We start from the raw sequence: 19,100 nt of genomic DNA, 5'->3' as shown, positions 1-19,100 counted from the left end.
TAGGGATAAAAGCACCCTGGAGAGGATTGTGAAACAAAACCCATTCAGAACTGTGGGGGAGATTCACAAAGAGTGGACTGCAGCTGGAGTCAGTGCTTCAAGAACTACCACGCACAGACAATGCAAGACATGGGTTTCAGATGTCACATTCCTTGTGTCAAGCCACTCTTGAACAAGAGACAGCGTCAGAAGTGCCTCGCCTGGGCTAAAGACAAAAAGGACTGGACTGCTGCAGAGTGGTCCAAAGTTATGTTCTCTGATGAAAATAAATTTTGCATTTCCTTTGGAAATCAAGGTCCCAGAGTCTGGAGGACGAGAGGAGAGGCATAGAATCCACGTTGCTTGAGGTCCAGTGTAAAGTTTCCACAGTCAGTGATGGTTTGGGGTGCCATGTCATCTGCTGGTGTTGGTCCATTATGTTTTCTGAGGTCCAAGGTAAACGCAGCCGTCTACCAGGAAGTATTAGAGCACTTCATGCTTCCTGCTGCTGACGAACTTTATGGAGATGCAGATTTCATTTTCCAACAGGACCTGGCACCTGCATACAGTGCCAAAGCTACCAGTACCTGGTTTAAGGACCATGGTATCCCTGATCTTGATTGGCCAGCAAACTCGCCTGACCTTAACCCCATAGAAAATCTATGGGGTATTGAGAAGAGGAAGATGCAATAAACAAGACCCAATAATTCAGAACAGCTGAAGGCCATTATCAGAGCAACATGGGCTCTCATAACACCTGAGCAGTGCCACAGACTGATCGACTCCATGCCACGCAGCATTGCTGCAGTAATCCAGGCTAAAGGAGCCCCAACTAAATATTGAGTGCTGTACATGCTCATACCGTTCAGTTGGCCAACATTTTTAAAAATCCTTTTTTTGCATTGGTCTTAATTTATATACTAATTTTCCGAGATACAGAATTTGGAACTTTCATTAGTTGTCAGTTATAATCATCAAAATTAAAAGAAATAAACATTTGAAATACATCAGTCTGTGTGTAATGAATGAATCTAATATACAAGTTTCACTTTTAGAATGGAATTACTGAAATAAATCAACTTTATCATGATATTCTAATGTTATGACCGGCACCTGTACGTATGTTTAGTGTAACTGTACACACATTTTACTGTATACAATTTTTCTTGCATTGTACGTATTTATTGCTGGTGGCCTGTCTATTGTAATGGCTGTAACATATGTGATATCGGAGATGCCCAATATCTTTAAAATAACATTTAGGTTTTACTGTATATAAACAGTGTGTTTACATACATAGTTTCAACGAATCTTACCAAATATCTAATAGAATATAAAGGGTTTATGCTGTATACTGTAACTGTGTGGGAAATTTTTATAAGAGTGTGGGAGAGTTTATAAGGGTTTTTACTTTGCGGATTTTCACCTTTTGCATGGGGTTCTAGAACGCAACCCCCGCGATCGAGGAGGGATCACTGTGTATACATGCTCATTCCAGTAACCCTGGGTCCAGACTTGAGAGGGACACATTCTTCAGGAAGCAGTACAAATGCAAAGGGGGTTATAGATCCAACACAATAAGCATTTACTGAGTGTCTCCCTGGTGCAGATGACTATCACTGGAGAGCTTCTGACGAACCTTGACCTTTGGGTGGCTCATGTAGCCCAAGGATATTGTAGCAGTCAGGCCGACACTGACCCACAGCAAGTGAGGTAAAAAAAGAGACAGAAGGCACATGTGTGTGCAGGCTGATGGGACAAAGCACCTGATGATGCAGTGACGAAATCAAATGTGCTTTTCAGGGCCAGGTCAGCAGTCTGGCATTAGATGACTTAATCTATTCCTCTATTTCCCACACATCCTAGATAGTTAAAAAATTATCCCAGTACAGTTATATTAAAATACCGGTGCATTTTACTCAATGATGTGTCCATGTACTCACATATTATATGTTGTTACCCAAATATGAATTGCTGTCTCACTCCAGTCAACTACACAATAATCACAGAAAAATATCACTCATATATTTTTAGTACATGTAATAAGATCACATGTGAATCTGAAAACTATTGGTGCTGCTGTCATTTCAGTTAACTAAAAAAAGGTATACTACATAAAATCACCTAATATTGCACTGCCATGATTTCACACACTTGGCATACAAAGTAAACCACCAGCATCACTTTGATGTGGTGAAAGGAGAACATGCAATGTGGTACATTGTCAATGAGTGAGCTACATTTACAAAACACAGTGGTGCCACACTTGCAGAGACCCAACCACGTCTGCAAATGGAAAAAAAAAAATTAAAAGTGGGGTTTTTTTTGTGAATATAGAAAGACTGATGGAAGGTGGTACTTGGCCAAGAATGAAGTGTCTTTAAGAAAAGAAAAAAAAACAAGATTCAGGTACAGTTATATTGAAATGCGGATGCATGTATTAAATCACAAAGACAACAAATGATTATTCTCAATTTTCCATATGTGGCTGGGTATGCTGGTTGTGCACTGCAATGTTTTCACATACCTGTATCTTGGAATACAAAGTACATAGCCAGCATCAATTTGATGTGTACTGTACTATGCACACATAGCAATTACAATAAACCACCTTGTATGTTCACCTTTCCACATGTCTAACTAGTACTGACCAGTGTTTTTGTAGTTAAGATATTTTTTTTTGTTTTAGTTTTTGAATTATTTAGTTTTAATTTAGATTTAGTTTTGTGCCATTTTCTAATTTTAGTTTATTTAGTTTTCATTTTTCAGCAATTAACATTTAGTTTTTGTCGTACCAAAAATGTCCACATAGACACTGCTTTGCAAACACAGTTTTCTTTATAGTTGGCAAATTGTACATCATTCATGTTGTACCCATCAACTTAACATAAATATTTACTGCATTTGACAATTCAAGGATGCCAGTTTAGTAAAAAAAAAAAAATGCAATACTCAAACAAGTTTGCTTTGATGTCATTTGTTACTTCAACTTGTAACAACGTTAAGCAAATATTTACTTAATTTGAAAAATATTTTTATTCTTGAGATTCCCTTTGTGAGTAGTAAGATAACTGCACACATATCCTTTTATTTTTTATATCTCCTGATGCCTAGGCTCCTGTCAATCATGGAGAACCCCCTGCATCCACTAAACGATATCATCTCCAGACAAAGGAGCAGCTTCAGCGACAGACTGCTGTCACTGCCCTGCTCCACTGACAGACTGCGGAGATCATTCCTCCCCAACACTATGTGACTCTTCAATTCCACCCTGGGGGTAAACATTAACATTATACAAGTTATTATCTGTTTTACCTACATTTTTATCACTCTTTAATGTTGTTTTTTATCAGTATGCTGCTGCTGGAGTATGTGAATTTCACCTTGGAATTAATAAAGTATGTATCTATATGTAATCATCCCGATTTCAAAATACTAAGAGTATTTTTAGGCAATTCTTATTTTGCTTATTTTTTTAAATGCTGTTGAACTTACTATTTGAACTTTCTTAATAATAATAATATCAAAAATAGAGATTAAAGTTTTTCTTTGTACTGTATATAGTGCATTTCTACAAGCATCATTTAATATCATTCACCTAATGAACAAGAAGCAAAACCTGGAAAGCTCCCTGTGAGCCTAAATGTTATTTAACAGCACATGTAGAATAAATAGATTTTGGAAACTGAGAGTGCTTTAATGACACACTTTGAATATCCATCTATGAAACAATAGATAGAGAATGTGCAAACTCCATACAGACGCCATGTTAGCAAATAAACCTGAGCTCATGAAATTGTGTAACTATAATAAAAATAATACTACATTTCATTTATGTAGCACCTTTAGTATGAACAAAGGGCTTCACAAATACTCAAAGGAATATAAAGAAATAAAACCAAAGATTACATTAATAACACAGGCTACAAACTAATATTAAACATCAGTAAATATTTTAAAATCAAAGTTCTGAATTACATTAAGGAAAAGGAATGAAAAAAACAAGGAAAGCCATGAACAAACAACATCATTTTTGTACAGTTGCATGTAGGGATATAAATGTTACAATAACCCACTTTGATAAGGACCAATGAACAGGATTAAGACCAGATTTTGTTATCAGGTTTACAGCCAAGCTCAGGAAGGTATCGACCACTTAATGGCTATTCATTTGCTCATTTCAGATACAACTATCCCAGCCTTAGTTGCCTCATTAAAGCTGATATTACATTAGAGGTGCAAACTCCTCAAGGTTTTCTTTTTTTCAAAAATTGCAGTCAGCGATGAATCAGGACGTTCTAGTGCTTTACCACCGATGATGTATACGTTAAGCATGACAATGTTAGACAAAGAAAGACTACTGCATACAGATCCGGCACTAGAGATTATTTCAATAGAGCAGACAGATTTGGTACGTTACCTTTGTTAAAATTAAATAAATTCAGAGTAGGGTGACGTACTTCAGAATTAAAAGTACTGATGAACTCCCAAGTACAACACATTACAATCCGCTGTTAAAAACTTTGCAATACTGCAGCATTCTAAATATATTAAAATTACTGCAGTCCATCCATTTGCTATCAATAAAGCACTGCAACACAGTACCGGACACACTCAAACATCCATACTAATCACCTGATTAAAACCAAATGTACACGTGTAGCAATCGCTCAGTTGACAGCATTGACAGCATCCTACGCATCTGCCTATCTGTCAATACAAAGGTACCGCCAACAAACAAGTAATACATGTGTGAAGTAAATTCCTACTTTCTTTGACATATAAAGATAACATTTTTTCCAATCATGATACTGACTGAATATGAAGTGTGGAAATGGCATGTTAATCTTAATATATGCTCAGTGTCTCTAATTTTCAAATTATCTAGCTGTATTTTCCAAAGTAATGCTTGGCATTTGTTAATTTAAGTGCCTTTCTATTCACATTTAGTGAAAGTTACCTGCCATTCACTGACAAAGGGACATCTGTGGTTGACGGTCAATTGCGTCCATTTAAATTCACAGATTAACGCCTTGATAAGTGATTAGACGTTGGCATTTGCTCTCAGTTCTAGAAAGAAAAGCTAACTGATGGATGAAATGACCAATAAAATCTACAGACTAAGACACAACCAGCACAGAGTCCTTGCATATGTGCACAAATCAATTCTCATTCTTAAACAATTATACCAGCAACTGCACGCTTGCACACACGTTATGTTATGAATAAAGACCAGTGTGGTGAAAATCAAAATTAAAATAAGTACTAAAACTAGTTTTGTTTTCATTTAGTTCTACTTTTCACACATTTTGTCATTTTTATTTTAGTTAATAAAATTACTATATTTTTCATTTATATATTAAATTTACATTTTTGTTAATGGGGATAACACTTCAAATACTTCATATGCCGACAGCTTTGCTGCTCTCAGACACTTGGCATACTGTGTATTTTGTATTATATGCAAGGAGACACATTGTGAACTTTTTGTTTAAGAGATTTTTGCACTGCTCCTGAACAGGTTTCATTCTAAAAAAAAGTATTTTTGCTCTGCATTTGAATTGCTATTTAAATGACTGTTGTATAGAAAATTCCCTTGCTACAGCCTGCAACCATGCAGCATTTAAGTAATCCTTAAATGTCAAAGTATATTTCAATATGAAATTATTTACATATGCCAAACCACAAAGATTAACATTAAGGTTGTTTTAGTTTAGACAATAGTTAAATACCACTTTAATGTGAACAAGGTCACCTAAATTTGAAGAAAGTCAGGTTTTACAGGATGCCTTCAAATCTTGGATTATGAAAACAAGATCAGATTCTTCGAAAATGCATTTTAATACTCTATGCTTAAAGAACAGAAAACATATTAAAAAAGATCAAGACATTTGCACCTTGTTTCACGCTAGTGGCACATATCAGTCATGACACGTTTTTCAAAACACAGTGGTTAAAGTGGATCAATTAACCCAGACTTGAATCACATTCCTAGGTGCTAGCCACAAGTAGTTTGCATGTTCTTCTCCTCTAAAATATCCAAGGACTTTTCATGTTAAGTATGAATCTTCCATCGGGTTGGGACTCCATCTTAGATTCACCCCTACCTTGTGTCAAATGCTGCCTGGAGAGGCTTCAACTCACTGCAACCCTGAATTGGATTAAGCACGTTTGAGAATGTTATCCTAGGCTAATACAGTGGCATGCAGATCTGAAATTCTCATTATATAACTGGCTATCCATGTTATCCTTCACTACTCACATTAAAAGTAGGTATGCTTTTTACTTGTTTTTCAGAATAAACTAGTGCACATAATAAAAATACTGTACTGCGTAGCATCTTGATAACAAGTTAGATGAGCTGAGATCAGTTACAAAGGACTGAGTTCCACATGGTGCAACTTTCACTGCATACTGTCCAAAGCATACCAACATGCACATTTATGCTATTTACTCTTACACAATTTACAAATGAAAGCAGTTTACCAATCTAAAAGATATGTCCTGTGGCACAGTGTCTGCTTGGCATAAGGTTAAACTGATAACACAGCTTCTGGTCAGCAACTAATATTGGCACACCTGCTCTTGACCACACGTAGTTTAATTAATTTTAATTGTTATTTTAATATTATTCCGGAATATAATACATACCATGTTCCTATTTATGCTAATGAATTCCACATCCACTTGAACAGCGAAAAAGTGACAATTGCAATCATGCAAATCAAATGGAAAGAAAAAAAATAAAAATGTTGCACTCTTTGAGTCCTGAGGTTTAAGATGTGTTATGCATTAATATTGCAATTTTGGCAACTTTAAAATACTCTGACAAGACTGCTGGTATTAGATACACTACCCCAAACGTAACTGAAATCAGTCTTGATGAACCTGGTTAGCAGGAAGTGGAGCATGATGTAAGGCAACTCCCTATTTTTGATATTTCCCTAACGAATTCTAAATGGATCCATCTGGAACAGAAATTTACTTTTGTCTTAATCGCTTTTAAAGATATGCATATCAAAAAGCTCTAGAGAGGATCAAAGATTTCAGGAAACAGTCACATGCTCACCTATCACTTGCTATAAATGGCTCAGCCATTGGGACAGCAAAGTCATTAAGTTTCTGCTCACTATGCTATCACAAAACCGTAAGTCAAACAAAATCATTACAAGTATTATGAAGAAAGCCCATCAGCACGGGCCGAATCCAGTTCTACACATCCGTCATTAAATCCATTCTGACCTCAGTTGTAACTGTTTGGTTTGGTTCTGCCTCTGCTGAGGCCAGAGTTTCTACTCTGAGTACCTGAACTTATTTTCTGAATTTGCCGTAGTGTGTGTGTGTGTGTGTGTGCGTGTGCAGACTGTAATGGGATGGCATCCTGTCCAGGGATTGTTCCTGCCTTGAACCCTATGGTCGGTGGAATAAGCACCAGTTGCGCTATGACCCTGCTCTGCATAAACAGATCTGGAATATGGATATGATAAGTATTGTCTTATCAAAACACTAATCCTGACTTTTTTAGTAATATTAACATGAGAAAATCAGCTTGAAATAAAACAAAAACATTTACTTGATCATATTGTGATTGTTTTTTGTCTCTTTATAACTCCATTGTCACTATGAAAACAATCCTTTTTCAGGGGACGCAGAACAGTACTAATCTGGGTCTTCAAATAAAAAAAAAGCTTAAGAAGCAAGTTTTGACTTGATTGTGTGGAATGTTATGTTTTTAATAAATTCAATAAAAAAATTAAAAAAGCACAGTTTTAAAAGTGTATGTGTGATACTATTGTCCTCTTTTATTTAGATGTTTAAAGCACAAATAAAAGTAGCATCCACCTGATTAATGATTTGGTTAATTTAAAGCTAAATCATCATTTGCAAACGAAAAATCTTTCACTGCTAATTCTCTTTCATTATATAAATGCAATAAAGCAGCAACACATTTATATTAGAAAGTACACATTGTTATGTGCAACTTGTTATTGAAATTGTTTCAAACAGAATATATAAATGTAATATTGGCAAATCAATATGTATGCTCACAAAATGGCTTTTACATGTGCCAAAAAAAAAAAATGCCTGATAACTGGAGAAGGCCAAGTTTTTATAAACATTACAGTACTAGGGTGATGTACCGTGTTAGCCATTTTGAATGTAGAGAAAAGTCAAGTAAAATGACACCATTTATTGGCTAACTAAAAAGATTACAATATGCAAGCTTTAAAGGTAACTCAGGCCACTTCTTCAGGCAAGATGTAATACCATGTAATAACATCTTGCCTGAAGAAGGAGCCTGAGTTGCCTCTAAGCTTGCAAATTGTAATCTTTTAAGTTAGCCAATAAAAGGTGTCATTTTGCTTGACTTTTCTCTATAAACTCTACTGAAACTCACAGCAAGATGTGGCCCGGCACCAACTCCTGCCACAATTAGATCCTCACTATTATTTATAAACCATTTCTAAAACAAAAATGTGAGTAAGCAGGACATAATCAAAACAAGTGTCTAAAAGATATCTTTTATGAGATTCGACATTTGATGTTACTGTGCTGCAAAAAAGAAAATGGATGGTCATTCAGTGAAGCAACAAAAGGAAAAATTAGAGAGAGAGAAGTAAACAACATTTTTGCCAGTGATGCAGCTTGTGGTTTGTTTTTTCCATCTCAGACAGATTACGTGGGGAAAGAAAAGTGTATGAATTTAATTTGGTGAACACTAAAAAAAAAAACAATGACAGGTCTGTGTGCCTGTTAAAATGTTATTTGCTTCAAATGCTTTGACTTGTGATGGCATGTAGGCTGCATCCAAACCAAGATATGTCAAACTTAATTGACACCTGCAAAAGTTAATATCAATTTATTAGACTTTAAAGGGCATTAATATAAGGAGGCACAACATATTACACAAACGTTAAAGGTACCCTTCTTAACTGACATGGTTTTGTTTTTTTCTCTCAGTTTCGGCAACAGTATTTCATTTTATATTTTATGTTTAAAAATATTTTCTTGTACAACAGTGAATCAAATACAAAAATACAAAATAATTTGATTGGTAAAGCCACTGTTCACAGAAAATGCATACATCATAAATTATATTTAGTTATATGTTGTATAAGAAATGGAAAAACTATTACTGGAGGTTACCTTACCTTAAATGTTTAAACTTACAGTTTAGTTGAGATTATGTGCCCTTCATGTTTACTTCTTCTAAAGGTTAAGTTCAGTGGTTTTAAAACTACCACTATACTAAGCGATACCATGTATCAGCCTGGTGCAGTTTTACTTTGGATGCTTATTATAGTGACTTGCAGTGGTAGACTGAACTATTTTTTTCACATTTTTGCATTTCGTTTTATTTTATGATCTCCTGTTGCATATTGCTGTATATTGAGAACTGTGAGGTTTTCTGGATGTGCGCTAGTGGCACATGTGTGATCGACATAACTTGCCTTTATCTTATCGTGTGATCCTGCAGGGTTGTATTCTGTATGACAAGGCCTGTTTTCATTCATGTTTGTTGCACATGCACTTTCAGACATAATGCATTTGCTATGAATCAAAATTGGCATAGACTAGTTTTGAACTGTGATCACCCCTGTGAATATTCACTGGGCATACACTATATAATGAACAAAAAAAAATGTCAAATTGCCCTTTTTTCCCTCCAATTTATAATTGACATATGTGATGATCATAATGGGGGAGAATGAGGAGGAGTTGGAGGATGGGCTTTTGAGTTTGAACACTCTGGGGCCAATCTGGCTTTGTCAGTAGCATAATCTGCATCATTCTGAATTAAAATGGTTGCACCTGTGCCATGTCTGTATTTAACACAGTATACATTTTGAACTCTGATTCTGAAAAAGAGGAGTCTTCATGGCCCACAAAATTCCATCATGGTGATATGTCACTTCCCCTTTCGACATTTCTGCACACACCATTAGCTGAATAACACATTAGAAATAAAAACCTGCTGCCGATTTTGGAAGCTGTTAGGAAGTAATTTCTTTGTACTGCTAGATCACTGTGACATCCTAAATATTCATCATGTAATAAAGGTGAGCCACTAATGGTCACTGGACAATACAACGGCAGATAGGTAGCAAAATCCATAAGTCCTTTAGCTGGAGCAGTGGAACAGTTAATTTATCTCAACATGAATAGATTCATACAACTTTGTCACAAAGGGGTACAGATTCATCACTTCAGCTTATATTTAGTATCCTCGTCGTAGTTTGAAACCTTCAGTTATGGAGTTTTTGGATTTGTGCATCCTTGGATGTGAACAAAACTTATTTTAACCGTTTTAATTGCACTACTTACATCTTTTCCTTCTAATATCGCAACATCTACCCTTTGTGACACATGCATTACAGTTACACTGAAAATGACATTACTTGCAAATGTATGAAGAAAAGTTTTAAGACAAACCTTGCAAACGGTTAAAACATTTATATGCATACGGCAGCTGACACTCAATTGAAGCCGCAGCATTGCTAACACGATTAACCATTTAGGAGTCAAATTTACATCGTTTTACAAGCACCATTAAAACGGGTCAATGTGGGGCGGGGCGAAGAGTTAACTTACTAATAATAAGTTATACTGACAAGCTAATGACAAAACCCGTCAGCTGGGACTGCGGAATTGACATATACCGCAAGTGCCTTCCGGTTTTTATATTGATATTTATTTGATTTCCAAACGCAACAAAATAACCGTGCACGAGCCGCAGTAACCAGATAACATGCTATATAACAGATCGAAAAGGTATGCGACAAGTGGTGACCTTTAGCAAAAGATGATCCTTCAACACCACAGACATGTAAAAATAAAAAGACTGTACCCCCAGCCAGAAGTGGTGAGAGCAACACGGCTGTGTCTTACACAATAATGCGGCCTTGGACAACTAATGAAATTACAAAAGAGGAATTTTAAAAGGTCTGAAGGACAAACACTCCCCCACCCCTAGGCAACTTGCTATGGTCGGAAAATTCGGGACGAATTAAAATAAAAACAGGGAGTTACAGGTTTGCTTATCCCTCTTCCCATAATAAAATCAATCATTCCAATTGCCCCTTTTTCTTCTATTTCTTGTATACACGTGATTTAAAATACTCGAGCAAGCTGGTAACGGTGATCACTCAGACGATCAATCTACGTATAACAATGCCTCCAAGCCACGTCAACAGACCTACTCGCACAATATGAATTGTTTTTACAGTTACATGCATGCTAACTTACTTTCGCCGCGTTACAGAACGCTGTCCTCGAACCGGAGTGCCTCAACCCTACAGATACGCGGCAGCAGATCAGGGAGGTCGCCATCTTTACCTCTGAAATCCCTGCCTACATTAAATGTGCGCCTGCGCACTACCCTACTAAGCTGGTTGTCCCGATACTACTCGGCCGACTTCACTCACGCCGCACTACACAACACTGTTTAACGCATGCGCAATGACTTGACTGTTGCGCTTGCCCATACAGTACCGGACACAACAAACTATAGACAAGAGATTAACTACGTATTCAGTAACGCGGCTAATATAGAAGTTGATAAATAAAAAATACAAATTTTTTTCAGATATTTCAGATGTTTCTTCTTGTCGAATGAAAAAAAAAACATTGTATTCATGATTGTGCACATACAACGGGGAAATATATAGAATACTAATTACGTTGTTATGAATGGGTGATATCAAGATAAAAAAGTACTGTACAGTATATAGCCAGATCTTGAACCACAATGACATTGATTTACAGTTAGACATGCTACCATCTGTACTGTTCTGCAGTCGCCATATACTTGACTAAATATCGCTATTAACAACGATTAATTGTGAAACAATATGGGTTTTCTGATTTTATCATGAATAAAGTAACTTTATGGTGACCCTGAAGGTTTTGGGGCCTCAGCGTGATGAGAGTGATCCATTTGTGAAAACTTTCTTTAGGTTGTTTTGGGGCCTCAGCGTGATGAGAGTGATCCATTTGTGAAAACTTTCTTTAGGTTGTTTGCAAGTGCCTTGTCAGTTAGTGAGTCAGCCAATCTGAAACATGTAGCTTTACATTTATATACTGTGCATTGTTAATGGTTTTGCAGCACCAATATTTCATAAAATGGTGGGCCTAAATTTGTCATGAATAGGCATAATATTTTTATTATTGCCAAATATACAGGTGCCAGTCATAAAATTAGAATATCATGACAAAGTTGATTTATTTCAGTAATTCCATTCAGAAAGTGAAACTTGTATATTAGATTCATTCATTGCACACAGACTGATGTATTTCAAATGTTTATTTCTTTTAATTTTGATGATTATAACTGACAACTAATGAAAATCCCAAATTCAGTATCTCGGAAAATTAGAATATAAATTAAGACCAATGCAAAAAAAGGATTTTTAGAAATGTTTGCCAACTGAAAGGTATGAACATGAAAAGTATGAGCATGTACAGCACTCAATATTTAGTTGGGGCTCCTTTGGCCTGGATTACTGCAGCAATGCGGTGTGGCATGGAGTCGATCAGTCTGTGGCACTGCTCAGGTGTTATGAGAGCCCATGTTGCTCTGATAGTGGCCTTCAGCTCTTCTGAATTGTTGGGTCTGGCGTATTGCATCTTCCTCTTCTCAATACCCAATAGATTTTCTATGGGGTTAAGGTCAGGCGAGTTTGCTGGCCAATCAAGAACAGGGATACCATGGTCCTTAAACCAGGTACTGGTAGCTTTGGCACTGTGTGCAGGTGCCAGGTCCTGTTGGAAAATGAAATCTGCATCTCCATAAAGTTTGTCAGCAGCAGGAAGCATGAAGTGCTCTAAAACTTCCTGGTAGATGGCAGCGTTGACCTTGAACCTCAGAAAACACAATGGACCAACACCAGCAGATGACATGGCACCCCAAACCATCACTGACTGTGGAAACTTTACACTGGACCTCAAGCAACATGGATTCTGTGCCTCTCCTCTCTTCCTCCAGACTCTGGGACCTTGATTTCCAAAGGAAATGCAAAATTTACTTTCATCAGAGAACATAACTTTGGACTACTCAGCAGCAGTTTTGTCCTTAGCCCAGGCGAGACGCTTCTGACGCTGTCTCTTGTTCAAGAGTGGCTTGACACAAGGAATGCGACAGCTGAAACCCATGTCTTGCATTGTCTGTGCGTGGTGGTTCTTGAAGCACTGACTCCAGCTGCAGTCCACTCTTTGTGAATCTCCCCCACAGTTTTGAATGGGTTTTCACAATCCTCTCCAGGGTGCGGTTATCCATATTGCTTGTACACTTTTTTCTACCACATCTTGTCCTTCCCTTCGCCTCTCTATTAATGTGCTTGGACACAGAGCTCTGTGAACAGCCAGCCTCTTTAGCAATGACCTTTTGTGTCTTGCCCTCCTTGTGCAAGGTGTCAATGGTCGTCTTTTGGACAACTGTCAAGTCAGCAGTCTTCCCCATGATTGTGTAGCCTACAGAACTAGACTGAGAGACCATTTAAAGGCTTTTGCAGGTGTTTTGAGTTAATTAGCTGATTAGAGTGTGGCACCAGGTGTCTTCAATATTGAACCTTTTCACAATATTCTAATTTTCCTAGATACTGAATTTGGGACTTTCATTAGTTGTCAGTTATAATCATCAAAATTAAAAGAAATAAACATTTGAAATACATCAGTCTGTGTGCAATGAATGAATCTAATATACAAGTTCCACTTTTTGAATGGAATTACTGAAATAAATCAACTTTGCCATGATATTCTAATTTTATGACCGGCACCTGTATATTCATTTAAAAAATGTATTTGAAGTCCAGTCATACCAATGTACCCAGACCTACGCAACTACGGTGCATCCGGAAAGTATTCACAGCGCATCACTTTTTCCACATTTTGTCATGTTACAGCCTTATTCCAAAATTGATTAAATTCATTTTTTTCCTCAGAATTCTACACACAACACCCCATAATGACAACATAAAAAAAGTTTACTTGACGTTTTTACAAATTTATTAAAAATAAAAAAACTGAGAAATCACATGTACATAAGTATTCACAGCCTTTGCTCAATACTTTGTCGATGCACCTTTGCCAGCAATTACAGCCTCAAGTCTTTTTGAATATGATGCCACAAGCTTGGCACACCTATCCTGCTGAAAGATGAACTGTTGCCCCAGTCTGAGGTCAGGAGCGCTCTGGAGCAGGTTTTCATCCAGGATGTCTCTGTACATTGCTGCAGTCATCTTTCCCTTTATCCTGATTAGTCTCCCAGTTCCTGCCGCTGTAAAACATCCCCACAGCATGATGCTGCCACCACCATGCTTCACTGTAGGGATGGTATTGGCCCGGTGATGAGCGGTGCCTGGTTTTCTCCAAACGTGACGCCTGGCATTCACACCAAAGAGTTCAATCTTTGTCTCATCAGACTAGAGAATTTTGTTTCTCATGGTCTGAGAGTCCTTCAGGTGCCTTTTGGCAAACTCCAGGCAGGCTGCCATGTGCCTTTTACTAAGAAGTGGCTTCCGTCTGGCCACTCTACCATACAGGCCTGATTGGTGGATTGCTGCAGAGATGGTTGTCCTTCTGGAAGGTTCTCCTCTCTCCACAGAGGACCTCTGGAATTCTGACAGAGTAACCATCGGGTTCTTGGTCACCTCCCTGACTAAGGCCCTTCTCCCCAGATCACTTAGTTTTGATGGCCGGCCAGCTCTAGGAAGAGTCCTAGTGGTTTCGAACTTCTTCCACTTACAGATAATGAAGGCCACTGTGCTCATTGGGACCTTCAAAGCAGCAGAAAATTTTCTGTAACCTTCCCCAGATTTGTGCCTCGAGACATCCTGTCTCAGAGGTCTACAGACAATTCCTTTGACTTAATGTTTGGTTTGTGCTCTGACATGAACTGTCAACTGTGGGACCTTATATAGACAGGTGTGTGCCTTTCCAAATCATGTCCAATCAACTGAATTTACCACAGGTGGACTCCAGTTAAGCTGCAGAAACATCTCAAGGATGATTAGGGGAAACAGGATGCACCTTTGCTCAATTCTGAGCTTCATGGCAAAGGCTGTGAATACTTATGTACATGTGCTTTCTCAATTTTTTTATTTTTAATAAATCTGCAAAAACCTTAAGTAAACTTTTTTTCACGTTGTCATTATGAGGTGTTGTGTGTAGAATTCTGATGAAAAAAATCAATTTAATCCATTTTGGAATAAGGCTGTAACATAACAAAAAGTGGGAAAAGTGATGCGCTGTGAGTACTTTCCGGATGCACTGTAGTAAGTCAGTAAATTACTAGTTGATAGCCTCATGTAAATGTTACATGTTTTAACTGTCTTTGACTGGGAAAATTTAAAGTGAATCTTATTTTCTGAACTCTGATACGCATTTGTATGCCATATACTGTAGTTGTCGTCCATATATGCACATTGCAAATACATTTAAAAGTTAATTTCACTCTTCCAGTGATAAAATTATGACTGGTGATTGTGATTTGGCTTTTTAAGCTTTTAAATAAATGAATTTAATCAAGGAGATGTGTATTAACATGCATGTATGTAGAATAGGCTCGTTTTCATTTGAGAATAAAAGTTATGCTAAAAAACAGGGTGGGCCAATGAGAAAATTCTACCTTGACTCTAACCTGGTGCTTTGCCTGCCAATAAGTATTCTACCTTGTATTACTTATTGTAGCTATACATATCAGTGCAATATTATTCATTACAATGTTTTGTGCAAATGCCAGTTATTTGGGGAAAATAAGTGTGTTCATAAAAAGCAGACACAGTGGGGAAATGTATAGTTATTGTCCGACAGTGACACAAATTAAATTCCAATTCCAGTCAATGCGGATTTTCCACTTTCCCCAGATGCCCACTTGTAACTGTCCCTTCCTTTCACATAACCAGCACTTGCATTTTAGGTTAATAATTATTTATTAAACCCAGCTACTCATAGCTTTGAGTGAATTAACAGATCTATGTACCCATCCATCTTCCAACCCGCTGAATCCGAACACAGGGGAAAAATAAAAAACATTTGTGTTTCTATAAGTGTGCCTCCTGCATCTGTCTGTGTCAGGTTAAGTTCTGGTATAGCGTAATTGTCACAATATATAATATATATGGACTAAATGGGAAGACGTGCCTGCTGTGGAATTCCCTCTCTGTTCCATTAACCTGCTTCATAAAGCAAGGATTTTACCCTTTTAAACACTGAAAGTACATATTAAGTTGGTCTTATTCAAAACAGACATTTTAAACTTCAGTGTCTGATGTCCTTATGGAGCACAACAGTTTCTAGTAATGTAATGAAATTCTTCTTTCCACTGCTCTACAGTACAGGTATATGTTATTTTATTATGACTACAAATGTTTCATTTGATATAACTGTGATTTGGAAAAATTCTTGATATGATGTACAGTATACCTCCTCTTAGCTTCCTGTGATCTTGAGCTAGATAATTAAGTTAGAAATGAGTGAATCGATTTATATCTCTTGCTTTAACAGGCCCATGAAGTTATTTTGTAAATGAATCATGTAAAAATACACTGGGAAGGTTTTCTTGGACTATAGCTTCTTCTTTTTTTAAAGAAATTATAAGATCAACTATCTAGGAAGCTTTTTAAAGGAGAGACTTGAGATAGTAGTCCTGCTGGTAGTATGGGGCAGGAAGGCTTTCCAGACTGAAGTTGACACCTCTGAAAATATTTAAATCAGCATAGACTATGTTTAGTTGTTGTTTATGGCTAGAAAGCAGACCTCTTGGTTTGTATGATCAGTTCTTACTCATGGCAGATAATAAAAAGTACAGATTCACAGTAATATTTGGGGACTTACTATAGACTTGGCAAATACTGAAGAAGAAAGGTAGCTTACAAATAGTAGATGATCTGTAAAGGGAGGTGAGACAAATGTATGCCTGCTTTTTAGGCATAAACTTGGGATTATCATTACTTAAGTGCACAAGTTTCATGCACAAATTTTGTTAGCAACCTTGCAGGCTTTACACAGACAGTGGCCAGGCCTGGAATTTTTGTACCTCTTTGCCATCAAGACTCATACCACTACCTCATTTCTAAAATAAAGTATTGGTTACGGTACTATTCATTTTTAGTTGCCAATCACAAGCTCAGCATGAGGATGACTTTGTTCCTTTCAAGAAAAGGAGAACAGTTATCTAACTTTGCTAACCTAGTAAACAGTAAACATTTATTTAGCAAGCAGAAATATATGAAGTAATTGAAGCCATCTCTTAAAATAATTTCTAATTTTGTGTTTAGTAAAGCAACTTGTGTGAATATACAGTAGGTTGATACATTCACTTATTACTCATTCATCCCATAATCTATTGATATAAAGCAATAAAACTGTGTTTTCATGTGGAATTAGGTCCTCCCTGGTTTCAGGTTCATGTATTGTATAAGGCTGAGCTAGTGCATTTAAAAGTATCAGGCAGTAGTGATAATTCTTTTCATTTTCTCAAGAGTTACTTACCCTCTGTTGGAAGACACTGTGCTGTCATTCCTTCCTTTTAAGCTTAGATAATGCGCTTGTATCTGGCTTTTGTTTTTTTTTCTTTTTCTGTATCAGTAAATATTAAGGCTGTTGGACTTCTCTGGCGTCACATGTCTGGAACTCAAATCCCATTTGGAGCAAAGAGCATATCTCACAGTTAAACCTGTCAGGGTTGGGTAACAGTATGAGCCAAACAACATAAAAATTCTAATAGGCTGATGCTCAGGTTTTGTGAAAGAAATTAATGTCTTCATACTGGAAATTAGTAAATTTCCTTTGACAAAAGCAAGCTCAGCTACCTAGATTGTATAGGTGGACAGATTTGTCTAGCAGGACTGGAAAAGGGGAGTTGTAAGTTACAGTATTACTTTGCTCTTCAGCTTCTGAAAAAGATCAAGTCAGTACCTTGGAATAATCCCTAATGCTATGTAATAGATATCACCTTGATTTTGATTATTGTTTTATTCTTCACTTGCTAATGTGAAACAAACATTGGAAATTGGTTGCCATGGAACATCTGTGACAAAATACAAGGAGTTAATCATTCTGGGCTATGTTTTTCACAGTGCTGTTAATTCATTGACTATACCCATTGTATTGCACTGCACAAGTTATATCATTCTTTATTAGTCTTGTTATTTAACAATCGTTTCCAACCATGGTATCTCTACTTCCCAGACAATTTTTGACAATGTCAAGAGTAAAAAGACTCCAGACAGATTGCTGTTTCCAATAAACTCATGATGGCATATTTGTTGCCCCTACAATGTAATGACATTCAAAGCCACTTAAACCTTTCAGTCTGCCATGAAATTAATATCGCATACTTAATTTGGCCTTTCTGCTATAGGATGGTCACTTTTGAAAAACACATATCATGCACAACATGAACTTTCATGGTAGATAGTCTTACTACAAAGAAACAACTTGCTCAGTAAACAGATGTGTTCAAAAATAATAAAAAAGATAATGGAATAGAATTTCAGAGGGGTTATGTCTAAATTATATAATGTGCTTGTAAGGCTACATCTGATATATTGTGAATAATTTTCCTGAGCCTAGCATGAGAGGTACATAACCAGACTGTCTCTAGCAATGTGAAGTATGTTTTTAAAATACGGAAACTGGGTACACTTTTCACAGATGTGGCCTCACTAGTATGTCATATAGCTTAAGCATACTTTCCCTTAACTTGTACTTCTTCTATAAACTTAACATCCTATTAGTCTTCTTAATGTCTTCTGTACACTATCTAGATGTAGATAACGATGAGTACACTATGACTCCTAGGTCCTTCTTATAAGTTGTATTTTCAAGTTTCAAACCTTCCATCATAAAATGAAATCTAATATTTTTACTTCCTATGTATTACTCCTTACATTTACTTACATTATGTTTCATTTGCCTTTGAAGTAAAAGAAAATCAATGTCATGTTTTTGGAAAACTCTTGAGAGGACTCATGGTTTGACATGGTGTCATTTCCTGCTAGAAGTTTCCATTTTTTTCATTGATTAAACATGCTGAAAATTCAGATGACACTCAAATGGACTTAAGAGGCCTAATTTATGCCAAGAAAACAGAATCAACACCATCACACAACCACCACTAC

The 19,100-nt window shown here is 36.8% G+C and overlaps 1 protein-coding gene across 1 annotated transcript in view; it reads right to left on the bottom strand.

The window, feature by feature from the left end:
- sucla2 (succinate-CoA ligase ADP-forming subunit beta) overlaps window positions 1-11,361 on the bottom strand; it is a 53,513-nt gene extending 42,152 nt beyond the window's left edge. Inside the window, exon 1 of the mRNA XM_039745242.1 lies at window positions 11,227-11,361. Within this exon, the coding sequence (XP_039601176.1) occupies window positions 11,227-11,310 (84 nt within the window). The 5' untranslated portion in view covers window positions 11,311-11,361. The remainder of the gene's footprint in view (window positions 1-11,226) is intronic.
- Between the last annotated feature and the right edge of the window lie 7,739 nt (window positions 11,362-19,100).

Source organism: Polypterus senegalus, chromosome 2 (assembly GCF_016835505.1).
Source record: "Polypterus senegalus isolate Bchr_013 chromosome 2, ASM1683550v1, whole genome shotgun sequence".
Classification (NCBI taxonomy): domain Eukaryota; kingdom Metazoa; phylum Chordata; class Cladistia; order Polypteriformes; family Polypteridae; genus Polypterus; species Polypterus senegalus.
The sequence above is the reverse complement of the archived record's forward strand: the minus strand, read 5'-3'. Positions and strand labels throughout refer to the sequence as shown.